We start from the raw sequence: 13314 nt of genomic DNA, 5'->3' as shown, positions 1-13314 counted from the left end.
CGTGGTGAAGACCATGGTGAGGCAGGCTGTGCCCCTGCAGCCCATGGAGGACCCCAGGCCGGAGCAGGTGGATGCCCGAGGGAGGCTGTGATCCCGTGGGAAGCCCACACTGGAGCAGGATCCTGGCAGGACCTGTGGACCCGTGGAGAGAGGACCCCACACTAGAGCAGGTTTGCTGGCAGGACTTGTGACCCCGCAGGGGACCCACGCCGGAGCAGTCTGTTCCTGAAGGACTGGACCCTGTGGAAGGGACCCACACTGGAGAATTTCGTGAAGAACTGCAGCCTGTGGGAAGGACTCACATTGGAGAAGCTCATGGAGGACTGTCTTCTGTGGGAGGGACCCCATGCTGGAGCAGGGGAAGAGTGTGAGGAGTCCTCCTGAGCAGGAAGAAGCGGCAGAAACAACGTGTGATGAACTGACCGCAACCCCCATTCCCCGTCCCCCTGCGCCGCTGGGGCAGAGGAGGTAGAGAAATCAGGAGTGAAGTTGAGCCCGGGAAGAAGGGAGGGGTGGGGGGAAGGTGTTTTTAAGATTTGCTTTTATTTCTCATTATCCTGCTCTGATTTGGTAATAAGTTAAACTAATTTCCCCAAGTCGAGTCTGTTTTGCCTGTGACGGTAATTGCTGAGTGATCTCCCTGTCCTTACCCGACCCACGAGCCTTTGATTATATTTTCTCTCCCCTGTCCAGCTGAGGAGATCAGTGATAGAGCGCCTTTGGTGGGCACCTGGCATCCAGCCCGGGTCGACCCACCGCAGCCTCGCTAGAAGAAAAGCACATAAAACACAAAGCTGCTGGAGAAGGTTATGGAGTTTCTACCCTGTGTATGTTCTGTGTTTTGATGAGATGGTTCTGCAAGAAAGAGCTAGGATTTTTTCCTAGCTGACTAAGTAAACTAATTTAATGGGAAAAAAAACCCCACAAAAACAGGTGGACAGGCACCAACAGAAGGGTTGTTGAGGGAAAAGCCTCCAAAGAGAGGAGCAGAGCCAGCATCATGCCCAAGACGCATCGTGTAGCAGCCTTGCAGAGCTCCCACAGAAATGTCAAGTGCCGCATTTGGCTCCGTCCCCTCATTCTCTCTGTGCCATTCTTTGGGAATGGGCCAATATTGGTACATCTCAGCCAGTTGTAACACACCCAAGGACATTTCTGTTTAATCAAAAATGAGAAAGGTAAATACGGTTTTCATAATACCCAAGGAAAGCTCTGGGTGACTAATAATACATTAGATCAATCGTGTGGGTAAGAAGATAGGAACACACTTAAGCAATGATATAAGCTATTCAAATAGCTAGCACTCAACTATTTAATTAATGATTGTACAGCTTGTGAATCAGTGAAACATTTTTGGTTTCAAGTCTGCAAAGGTTATTGATTCAGAACTTCCATTATTTCCTAAGAGGTACTGATACGAATTTTGGAAATGTCCCAACATCTATAATCTGCAAGAAAATAATGTACCCACAGGACACATTTTACTCTCCTGTATTTATGGTTGCAGAGAAAAATCTCTTGACCTAATACAATGAGGTCAAAGAACAATTTATGTTAGTTTTATACCCTGAACAGGTCCTCTCAGTGCAAGGAGGGGAATAGAAGATGAGATGATGCTCAGAGGGTGCTCTCACGATCTTGTATAGGGCTGCTCTCTTCTGACATCTGTGTCCAAGGTTTCCTGCCCTCGTCCCTCCCAAACCAACACAGACCAAAGAATGTATGAAAGAATAGACCCAGGCCAGTGTGTTGTCTGGATGTCAATTGCTGTTGCACTGTGCAATGGACATAGCGTCCAGTGCAGCTGGCACACCGTGAAATTCAGGTGCTCATTTCTTTGGGAATAGGACAACCATTTCTAATCATAATTTCTGAATATGAATTTAAAATTCTTTCCTATTGTCAGTAAAGTCTATAGCTAGACTGGTAGATGCAGTGTCTGATTGGAGCTGGAGACACTTGAGTGAAAAGGTACAATCCCAGTCCTCAAGCTTAGTTCGATGCAGTGGCAGTGTTTGCAGCAGGTTGCAGACACTCGTCCAAAGTGCCTCCTCAGTGCAGAGTTATTTATTCAGGCTCTTTGTTATGTAAAGCAATTAATCTTAGAAGAGGAAGAATACCTCTAAAGGTAACAAGAAGTTCCATGTTTTAAAAAGCAAATTGTAATTTTGGGCACACGATTTTCGAGTGATCATTTTAAGGCACTGTAAATGAATGAGGCTCTGTAAAATACTGAACTCCCTGTCCTCTGAAAATTGGCCACATTGGAGTCAGGCAGCAAGAACCGCATCTCAGCTCAGCTCTCAGGGTGCAGCTGACACCAGAGGTAAAACTGCCAAATGTCTCGGAGCGCTCAGTGGTGGTGTTCATTGCTGCTCTACCTCCAAGACAGCAGCCTGACGCGGGGGCAGCCGTTATATTCAAGGTGCTGTAGCCGAAATGCAGTCAACAGTTAGAAGCTGCAGGGGCTCTAAAACCCGTTTCATGGGTGATGAAAATGATCCTGGTACCTTAATGAAGTACCTTTAGTAACATTTTGTGATGCAAGAAATTTAGCTCCCAGTAGACACATCAAGAGGTACTAACGGTAGAGGAATAATAACTCAGTAAGTGTTTCCACATATTTCATTACTGGTTGCTGCCAATGAGGCTGTGACTTGAGATCATTTTGTCACATTGGAAAGAAAGCTGTTTAGGATGCCATTGGTTCATTAAGGCGAGCAAGAAATTGGAGTGGGAACTCTGAGTGGTGAGAGTATTAAACTCTTATTTACCAGCAAATAGCACCTTCTGAGACAACGTTTATTTAGATACTTAGAAGGCTAGTCATACATTGTTCTGGCCAGAAAACATTTGTCTGCCACTGTTTCTTTTGTACACTCTATGCTTGAGAAGATTTTCAATTTATTTGCTAGTCAAGTGAAGTCTTGTCAAGAATCAAGACTTTTATATAATGTTCATTAGTATTCTGCACATCTAAGTGGAATAAATATCTAATCTTTGCCTCACCAGAGAACAAGAAGTAAATCATTTGGCAAAAATCTCATCCATCAACAAGATCTATTCTCCTAACACTTAGCAAAGCTTTAAGTGCCTAATGCATTTACTTGTCTTTCTAGTTCCATCAGTCTACTACTAACAGCTACAATTTCTTTTCAGCAGATCATTATATCCCATTGAAATGAGTCAAACACTCTGTTTCCAAAAATAAACGGGTTGTTTGCTCTACAGATGTGGGATCTGTACTTAGAAAATAAGATTTTTTTTTAAAATCCTTTTTTGGAAGGTGTTTGGAAATATTTCTGCTGACTTCAGATGATAATGCTTTCTAGTTTAATTAATAATTTTGGCTTGTTTTTTGTTTTTTTGTTTTTTTTTTTTCCTGAATTCCCATGAGCAAGGCAATGATGGAATGGACTTTCAGGAGGTGTAGTAGATAAGGCTGCATGTACAAGAGGTGCTAAGAGCAATGTGTAAAAGTTGTTTTATGGGGAACTAGAAGAGTAAATTGTATTGGCTTCTGTGTAATCCAGAAACTACCAAACGTTTCTGAGTGCCGTCTGCTGGCTAATTCACTATTTATATACATACATATATATGCCTCATACTGCGTTTGTTAGCTCTTTGAAGGCATCTCAAAGGGGTTGGTGGTCCAAACGATAGTAAGCATCTCACAACCTAAAAGCTCAATTGCCACTAAATGGGGCCCTTCATGATTCTCTTCTGTTTTAAACCTATGACCCCCTGGTCTGTAACTACCTCGTAATTCATGCTCAACTTCAGAGAAAATCACCGTGTTACTCAGAGATGTCTGCATTCTCTGCCGAAATGTTAGGCACCAACAAACTCTGTAAACCTCTGTTACTGAACTGATGGCACCGGGTGTACTAGAAAGTCAGTGGTTGAATTTGTTGCAGTGTACAACCAGAGAACACGGCACCGCTGCATGTTAAGGTCTCACCTTTCTGCGATCTCGCTCTGGGTTGGTATTACATTCCTCCATTTGAGGAAACAGATGTTAGTGTCACATGCTTGCACTAGAAGATATATACTGTACATTCAAGCAAAACTTGATACTAACATAATTGCCTTAATGGCCTTCATTTGGTGTTAGATATCACTTGACTTCTGCGTAAGCGATGGAGCAGAAAAAGAAGAGTGTGTTAGCTGTGGTGTTGCAATAGGAAGCACATATGCCACTGAGGCAGTGGAAGATTACCCTTAACTATGATTTGAAGCTGTAACATTTGGATGCACATTTTTTTCCTCTTCCCTATATTAATTTTTTGCTAAATAATTTTGGGATACACTGGAAGCACTGCCGTATAATGAAGTGTCATTCACTTGAAAATGACAGAATAGAGAAAAGCCTGTTTCAGCGTGAGTGCTGTGTGAATCCGGCACAAAGTATTGTGGTGGAGGGTGGAGACAGCCTAGCTGGTTCTTGCACATTTCCAATATAATGTGTTCTCTGTTTTATTAAAGGAAAGCGTGGACCTGGGAGAGATCATGTTTTCCCTTTGTTATTTGCCAACTGCAGGTCGTCTCACCTTAACAGTCATTAAATGCAGGAATCTCAAAGCTATGGATATCACTGGTTACTCAGGTAGGTGCTTGATGGCTGAGAAGGACCCCACTGCAGCCACCCTTCTTCCTCCTCCCGCAAGGTAGCTTCAATGGATGCTGGGCATACGTCTCTTGATGTCAAGGCTGTATCATCACGGAAACACCTGACAAAGCTTTGTCCGTGTTCTAAGTATGAACAAAATTTTAGAAGTAGAATTACCTTTTAAACCTGTTCCCAAGGGCATGAATCCAGGGAAGGTAATTATATACATGAATATACTATTCAAGGAGACTGCCAGTGGTTTCCCATCCCCACTGAAGGGTTTGCAGGGTCAAAGCTCTGATCCATCTCTTGGGTTGGATGCTTCAGATCTGTTGCAGATACTGCCCTAGCAGCTTTATGTGAGTAGGGAGTTTTCCATCAGATAACCCCCTACAGCCAGAATCAATCATTTCACCCCAAGATTAGGAAAGGCTCATGGGTCGCCTGGGTAAATCCCAGGTGAATGTGCATTCCTCTGTACAGTGGCCAGTACCCAAACATTAGGATCAAAGTCACCTGAAGACTATATGCATTTACAGTTCCAAAGAGTTGGCTTGCAAATTCAGCATGCACAAATTCTGGATTTCAGCATAAAAAGCAGTTTGATTTCCAGGATCAACATCATAGTATTTGAATTTCATTGATGACTGGTATAAAAGGCAGTAACAATACAGTAAAAGATCTTTGCAGAAAACATTTCTACTCAGTTGGAGCTTGATGCCATATGAAATGTCTGAGAATTGAGACTTCAGATGAAGCCAGCTCAGTGTTTCTGTAATAATACATTGCATATTTACTGTTACTTGAAAATGCATTGAAATCGCCTGGGCAGCCGTTACAGCAAACAGGAGCTGTTTGTAACTTGAGGGCATTCTGCCATGATCAGCCAGTGGAAAGCATGTGAAGCAGAGCTGCCCTAATACCTTTTCTTTCTGCTGCTCTCTGACATTGGGAAAATGTGTTTTAAAATTCCCCTACTCACTGTAACTCTGCTACATAATGTTAGCAATTGGATAGTTTTGGTAGCAGTACAGAAAAGGATCCCTGTAAAATAACCCCCTCTGCCTGTTTGGATTGTCAAAATGCTGCATTACATTTTGCTCTCTTAGACAAATTTTGAAAAAGTTATGGTTTTGCTTCAGAGAGAGCACCGGGTTTGCTCTCTGTGGCCATGCAATTAATGCAAGCTAGAATGCCTGGGTGCTCAGTGCCCATTATCATCTGCTGATGAATATTGGCTCTTGGTTTGAGACGGGGCCTTTTTACACTTGCAAACCCTTATCACAGAAAAACTGATGGAAACGGCTGATTTTTCCTTCCAAGAAGTCTGCAGTGCTGGTTCTCCAGTGCCTGAACCTCATGTCAGCACTCACACCAGTATGAGAAACGGTGGATTCAACTGGTACCCAGACATCCCTTTTTCTAAAAGTACATTCGAGGAGTGTCTTTGGCTCATGGTAACTTACAGTCCATCCTTTGATAATGCTGTTTCTATGTTGTGACAGTAACAGAATAAATCTCCATACACAGAAGGCCTTTTCCTATCTTTTCCTCTCCAGATCCATATGTCAAAGTGTCTTTGCTCTGTGATGGGCGAAGACTGAAAAAGAAGAAAACCACCATAAAGAAAAACACACTTAATCCCACTTACAATGAAGCAATAATCTTTGACATTCCCCCAGAGAACATGGATCAAGTCAGTCTGCTTATCTCTGTCATGGATTATGATAGGTAGGTGGGAGGCTCTGGAGAGCTGGAGGGGAAAACATCCTGTTGGGTGCAGGTTTTCCAGCTCAGTAGCCATTTCCCTTAGTATCCCTTAGACTGCAAGCTCTGTGGCATCAGTCTGTCTCTAGTTATTTATCATTAAAGTGTCATTGATAGTTATGGTTATGGAAAATTACCTGCTAGAATAGTAAGTACGGTAAAGCTGGTCCTTTGCTTTATGGCATTTTCTTGAGTGAGTACTGCATTCCCCTTTGCTATTTGCTTGTCCTGCAAACCATCCTTCCATTTTAGAAAGCAAATGGTCCCACTCTGAGCAGCAATTGGTGTATGAATTATCCATTACTGAACTTGTACTTATTCTTGCTGTACACCACTACATCACACATCCTTCCAGATTCTGTATCTAGACTGACCTACAGTTCAAATCATTTAAAAGTTGTTATAATTATTTCTGACGATGGCGGTGCCTCACTGTGCTGGGTGCTGCGTGCGCTGACAGTAGCAGACAAGATCTGACTGTCATTGTGCAGATACGACAGCCCATGTTCACTAGCACTGTGCCTCGTGGCACTCCGATAACATGGGGTCAGAAGTCTCGGTTAGACAGTGTACGGGCAGTCTGAGTAAGAGATAATGGTGTTGCTTTTCTATTGTTCTTCAGAGTGGGTCACAATGAGATTATTGGGGTTTGCCGTGTGGGGATCAATGCTGAAGGACTGGGCAGAGACCACTGGAATGAGATGCTGGCATACCCACGCAAGCCCATTGCGCACTGGCATCCATTAGTGGAGGTAAAGAAGTCTTTCAAAGAGGTGTGTGGAGTTATTCTTTCCTTTTAATGCATGTGCTGTGCATGAGTGAGCTGGTTTAAGGCTTTCAGAGAGCTTCTACTCTCACTTGGGATTTTCTGACAAGAGCTGAGGGAATTTTCTCACCAGAAATGAACTCTAGAAAACAAGCATCTCCGTATTGTCTCGAAATAGCTCCTTCAGCTTGCAAGGTAGAATAAAAGGGACTGTATTTACAGATGTGACTGTTGCCGTGCTGGTTTTTTTCTATTTTTTTTTTTAAATTAAAGATTGAGAGCAGTAAGGAAAGAGAATGCTGTTCTGATTGCAGAACACATTGTCCAGGGATATCGCCTATTTCAAGTTTCAATTTTTTCATCCTAAAAGATTTTTCTGTTGACTCATCTCCAAGCCTTTGAGGGAGAATAAATAGAACAAATGTAATTGCTCTAAGCATCTCCAGAGAAAGAGATTCACTTGATGCAGCCCCAGATGATAAAATAGGGCTGAAATGCCTGGGTACCATTTTGACCATCTCTAGCATTTTCTTCCTCCTTGCACTCAATTTTCTCACGCTCCTATAAAGCTCTCTGGTTTTTGCCTGATTTAGGTCATAAATTCTGGAGGAGAGAGATGTGGAAAATGGCACGCAAGCTATTGACACTTCAGGTATGAAAAGAAAGCCAGCGTTTGTGGCCAGTGATAGTATAATAAAGGCAATAAAACCTCCCACTCTATCTGGGCCTAAGGAGGCATTTTTCCTCAAAGCCACAGACCAAGTACATAATGAAAAGCATCTTATTTTCCCCTTGGAGTTTAGATACTGAGCTCTACTGGAAGGCAGATATTAGGTTTGGTGATCCTCCACAGTAGTCTGAATTAGTATGCATCAAACCCTGTATTTCTTTGAAATCTGCTCTAAGAAGAATGCAGTTTGTCATCAGTGCTCTCTATCCCAGCTCATATTCATCAGGCTGGTTTCTGAAATCCAGATGCGCCCATCCCAGAGGCAGGTCTGCTTCTTCTGCGGGTTTCTTTCTTTCTCCACCATTTGCAAGCAGCAGCCGTGCGAGGTGAGGCCAGCTGCCCGAGCAGAGCTCTGCAGCGGCTTTCATTACTGCTGCATCCCTTGGTGGGCATTTCTCTGTTGCAGCTGAAACGTGGCCATAGGGCCCTGTCGAGAGCCAGGGTTCATCAGCAGAATATCCTCGCTTCCTGGACCCAGGTTGATTACACCCAGTGGGAAAACCTGGCAATTAATATTTTAGTTTAAGACACAGTGGAGATACATAGATGATGGAAATCTGAAGATTCACACTCACTTATATAAGGCGTTCCATGATCTCATATTACACCACTGTAAACCAGGAGTAACCACCCAGGTCAGCTGTGCAGAGCTGGTGTAAATCAAAACAGAATTAAACCGATGTGCAATTTGTGTATTACGGTAATATTGCCTTTGGGTGGTGAGCAGTACCAGGCTTTCGTTAACCTTTCTGTGCTAAAACACTGGCATCATACGCATAAGTCATAGCCATTTGGGCAGGCAACATATGCCATCTCACACTGCCACGGAGAGCTGGGGATCAGCGACCGCTGAGTTTCAGCATAAATGCTTCACGATCTATCATTTGATGGGTTAGCTCAATGTCTGTATCATCTGTAGCGCCTCACAGCAGGATACCAGCTGCCACGTCTGACCCAGGGGCAGGAGTTCCTTCTCCAGTTTGTAATTTATATTACTTTACTACACTATTTTTCAGATGCAGGTGGGAGTTTGAAAGAAAAACTCCTGTAAAGTTTTTGGTAATCAATAGAAAAAAGAAGACATAATTATTGTGACGAAACTCAGAGAAACAAAGGAAGGCAAGTAAGATGACTCACCTTCTAAAATATACTTTGAAAACCACTGCCGAGCCCCCAAGACTTTGGGAAAAAACCCCCAAGTGAATCATTTCTCCCCCCGGTGCACAGGTCAGGAGCTCTGCTTAAAAGAAAAGAAAAAAAAGCCTCTGGTCATCTGCTCTGGTATTTCTGCCACACGCTGGTGCACAGAGCCAGCAAGCAAATGGTCCCTGTACTTATTTGTCCTTTTAAGTTTTAGCACTGCTGTCTGCAAATCGCTAGTGCAGCTTAAAAAAAAAAACAGAAAAGGCACAGGCTCCTGGAGAGAAATTAATGGGAAATGGTATTTGTTGGTTACAAGTGATCACATCATCTTTTCCATATGTGTTTGTGCATTTTTAAAAGCAGTTTGGGCTTTGCATCCCGTATCATCAGCTGCGGCTCCCTGCGCACATGGAGGCCCTCCAGGCCGGGGGGGTGGGCGCTGGGCGGTGGGGTCCGAGGGTCTCGGCTGCACGCTGCAGCAGAGCCGCCTGCCAGCTCCACCGGCCCGGGTCCCGTGGGCTGCCAGCTCCCGGGTCCGTCTGCTCTTGAACGCAGATGCTGGGGGAGAAGCTGCTGACCCTCCGTCCCCTCTTCACCCTCATGGCTTCATGGGGGTGAGCTCAGGCTGTGCTGCGCGGTCATCTTCATCTTCCAGAGCGTTTGCTGCTGGGCACCAGCAAATGCAGCATTTGCTTTCTAGTTGATCCTCACGACTGTCCCTCTGCTCTAGCGATTAGTAATGGCCTCTGCTGTACCTCAGTGTCTTTCCTGACTGAGTGCTCAATCTTAAACTGAAAGCAAGCAAGCTAGTATTGAATTGTCTTTTTGAATGTATAAATTGAGCAATGGGTGACTGGAGCCGTTAACCCGGGAGCACAGAGCTGCCCAGTGCCCTGCGCCGTCCCGCCCCGTGCTGCTCTGCAGGGAGATGTCCTGGCCCCCTCCCCTCCCCACACAGCTCAGGACTGCAGATGGGAGAAGAAAAGGGTGGGGAATCTGGAATTGCTCTACTGCCCTGCCTGGTATGCCTTGAAAAAACTCTGGCCAAAAAAACTTGCTTCTGTTACATTTCATGTCTTTGGTTGCTCCATATTTATCAACAGTGAGTAACAAACTGTAATGACTGCACTTCTTTAATGACCATCATTACTGAAAAGAGAACACGTGCAAATGAATCATTAATTACAGGTTTCTAAGTACTATCCTCCTCACACAGCTATTTAGGAGAGTCTGTGAGCAGAAGACGAGAATCCCACTTGCTGTTGCATTTTGAAGTTATTCTGAGAATAAACTCTTGTCCTCAGCACAAACCTGTTCCCATTTTTCAGCCCCAAGGTCCTGCTGACACCCACTGCCATGGCCTTGGCCTCCCAAGTCTGCTTCAGCCACCCCACCCATTGCCGTTTCTTCTGCATTTCTGAATACACCCGACAGCCAGCTTAAGTGATGCGTCCATAAAAAGAAATATAAAATTACAGTGTGTCTTTCCAGACTTTGAGGGGGACTTCTGAAATTTGGAAATTTCCCTGTTACCTACGAAAGACAAACTCTGTCTGATATTGTAGAATAGCATCATCAGTGCAATGCAAAATGGGTCTTTGATGTATAATGAAGAACAACCATTTATCTGTAATAATATGCAAAACCAGCCTCTTCCAGACTTTTGGGCATGTTTGACTTTCATTGAATTGTTCCTAGTTTCTGACTGTAAATGACACAATGAATAGTACACCTTTTCTAATTAAATGAAGGAAAAATATCTCTAGGTTCCTCATGGCACGCTGGTCACTTGAACCTACTCTCAGAAGAATTTTCATCACATTTTTGGAGTAGCAAATGCTGTCTCTGTAACTGCAGGCAGAACAACTCAAGGAGCATGCTGAGGACTCTGCTAAAAGCCCATTTCTATTGTAATTTCTGGTTATCTGCTGGCTCATTGGTAATTCTCATGGAGAGGTTGTAGCCGTATTATCAATTCCTCAGGGATTTTAGCAAATACATTTGACAGGAGAAACATAGAAGAAAGGTTATCTTACCTTAAGGTAGCCTGTTTGGAAGGGCAAGCTTTCCAGCGTCTTCATTCATTAATTTCTGCTCAGCCCTGATGAAATATAGTGTGTATAATGCAAACCTGCGCAGTGAGTTACTTTACACTGACTGGTCTCTTTGAGGAAGGAAATTGGCCGAATTCTTGACCCCATCTCTGCCCCTACTTTGTAACCATCAAAACGCACACTTGTGATGCGCATGATAAAACCCAGCCTCTGCCAGCTGGCTTCAAACCAGCATGAACGTGCTCTGTGCACTGCACAGGCAGACCTGACCCAGAAAGGGCCAGTGCTGATGAGCAGCCATCCCGTGGACAGCAGACCCCGCGGCGTGTCACCGACCATCACGGAGGGGTACCTGCAGCGTTGCAACCCCCGGCACGCAGCAGCCGGGGGGGCCCGGGGCTGCAAAGGGATGCACCCCCAGAGCAAGAAGGAGGCACGGCCGCCCCGGCCCCAGGCGCTTTGTTATTGCTGACACTGACAGCATCTGCAAATGGTTGTTTGGCTTGCTCAGCCTTCCTGGGAGCACTGTGCAGCCACCCCGTTCTCTCATTTTCAGTTGCGTTTCATTTGAAATGCCTTTGCCAAGGCAAGGGTGAAGTTCGATTTGCCAAATGAGTTTTCACCCACAGAAGTGAAATTCATACATGCCAGAGCATTAATATTAGCCAGCAAAGAGTTTCTGCTTATGTTGGAGACAGGGGAATTGATCCGGGGGGAGAACAAAGCAGTGGAAATACTATGCCTCCTGTTGTCTCTGGGAGATGTCTATCATTTGTCATTTGAATTTAATAAAACAAGATGGTGAGATGGGCAAGTACTCAAAAGCTTGAGGAGTAATGGTTTTGAATTATAATAATTGCCCCCAAGGCAGATGACTAACAATTTATGATCCTGTAAGTATGGCAAAAAATGTTTGCTACATCCGCTGACTCTCTGATCTGATTTTCACTTTGAGAAATGTCTCTGGCACTGTGGACATAGCTTCTGTGGAGTAAAATTACCAGATTCAAGTAATTTTTCAATTAGGCAGTATTTCTAAAACAAAAAGGCAATAGCACTAAACCAGGAAACAACAGAAAGCTAAACTGAGAGCAAACTTTGTCTTCATAGCACACACAGATACTGCTTATTTTCCTTTTTTTGTGAGCAATCCTCACGATTGTGAATTGATTTACAAAGCAATAAAGTAGATTGTTCGGTAATTCTTCCAGCGTGGTTAAATGCAGGCGTTCAATAAGTTGAAACATGCTGTAGAGCAGATGAGAATACTGCAGAACAGGAGACAGGCAACGAAGTAAAGGGATGTGAAGAATTTTAAATAATCTCTCCCATTTGCTTAGACTTGCTTTCTTTTTTCTCCCACCAGTGGCAAGGCCGAGCAGCGAGCTTTGACAGCCAGGGTTCCTGTCCCTCGCCTAAACCACCACCCACACCGTGATAGAGAGCGCGGCAAGCAAAACGGGACTAAACCAAGTTATTTTTGCACTTGGCCTACAGTCTCAGTAATTTGTTGCTGAGTGGCAGTGGCAGCAGCGAGACTTTCCAGTCTAGTTGTTCCCGCGTAAGTAAAGGCAGAAACCCGTTTCGTGGTCAAATATGTCTTTGTCTAATATGTCTCCCAAGGTGATGTTTTTTTGTGTGGCTTTTACTGTATGGATCTGTTTCCAGAGGAAGAAGGTGGACTGAGACATGAGCTGGAAGTTTGGTCTGTAAAATAACATGTAAAATAGTTTTTAGTGTGTTCGAAGGCTGGAAAAGTGCAAAGATGCTCTGAGTGTCTACAGGCAGCGCCCGTGGCCAGGAGAGAGGACATCTGGACCAGCCCTGCTGTGCTGCCTGTGCCCGCTTGGAAGAGCGGCAGCGAAAGACGCAAGAGACCTCTGGTCTGCGAGCAGCTCTTTACTGTTGTGGTCAGCCCAAGTCCAGCAGTGTGTTCACAGGTTTCCTGTTCGTGTAGAGGTGTTCATGAGCTGTTAGAAGTTTGTGCAGTGTGTATCCCAAATTCCTTTTGTCATATATAAAAAATGCAGTTGATTCCTCAGGGGGGAAAACCTGTTTTTTCCCCTGTATTTGAAGTCTCTCTAGAGCTACTTGCATGAACAGTTTCCTAAAACCCCTTCATAGTTGCTGCTCATTCCCCCTGTACATCACCACGTTATCTGGAGTGGAGTGGAGAGAACTGCATTGCCACAAGTAGCGTTCGGACATAAAGGGGGAAAGATGTTACAGAAATGGGTGACATCCT

The 13314-nt window shown here is 44.3% G+C and overlaps 1 protein-coding gene across 1 annotated transcript in view; it reads left to right on the top strand.

Annotated features, from left to right (window-relative positions):
- The window catches only part of SYT6 (synaptotagmin 6), a 38835-nt gene extending 26328 nt beyond the window's left edge, over positions 1–12507 (top strand). Inside the window, exons 4-7 of the mRNA XM_059831214.1 lie at positions 4486–4606; positions 6169–6340; positions 6999–7149; positions 12436–12507. Of these exons, the coding sequence (XP_059687197.1) occupies positions 4486–4606; positions 6169–6340; positions 6999–7149; positions 12436–12507 (516 nt within the window). The remainder of the gene's footprint in view (positions 1–4485; positions 4607–6168; positions 6341–6998; positions 7150–12435) is intronic.
- Positions 12508–13314: the final 807 nt, after the last annotated feature.

This window comes from Gavia stellata, chromosome 30 (assembly GCF_030936135.1).
Source record: "Gavia stellata isolate bGavSte3 chromosome 30, bGavSte3.hap2, whole genome shotgun sequence".
In the NCBI taxonomy this organism is placed as follows: Eukaryota; Metazoa; Chordata; class Aves; order Gaviiformes; family Gaviidae; genus Gavia; species Gavia stellata.
This window is presented reverse-complemented; position numbering and strand designations above follow the sequence as displayed.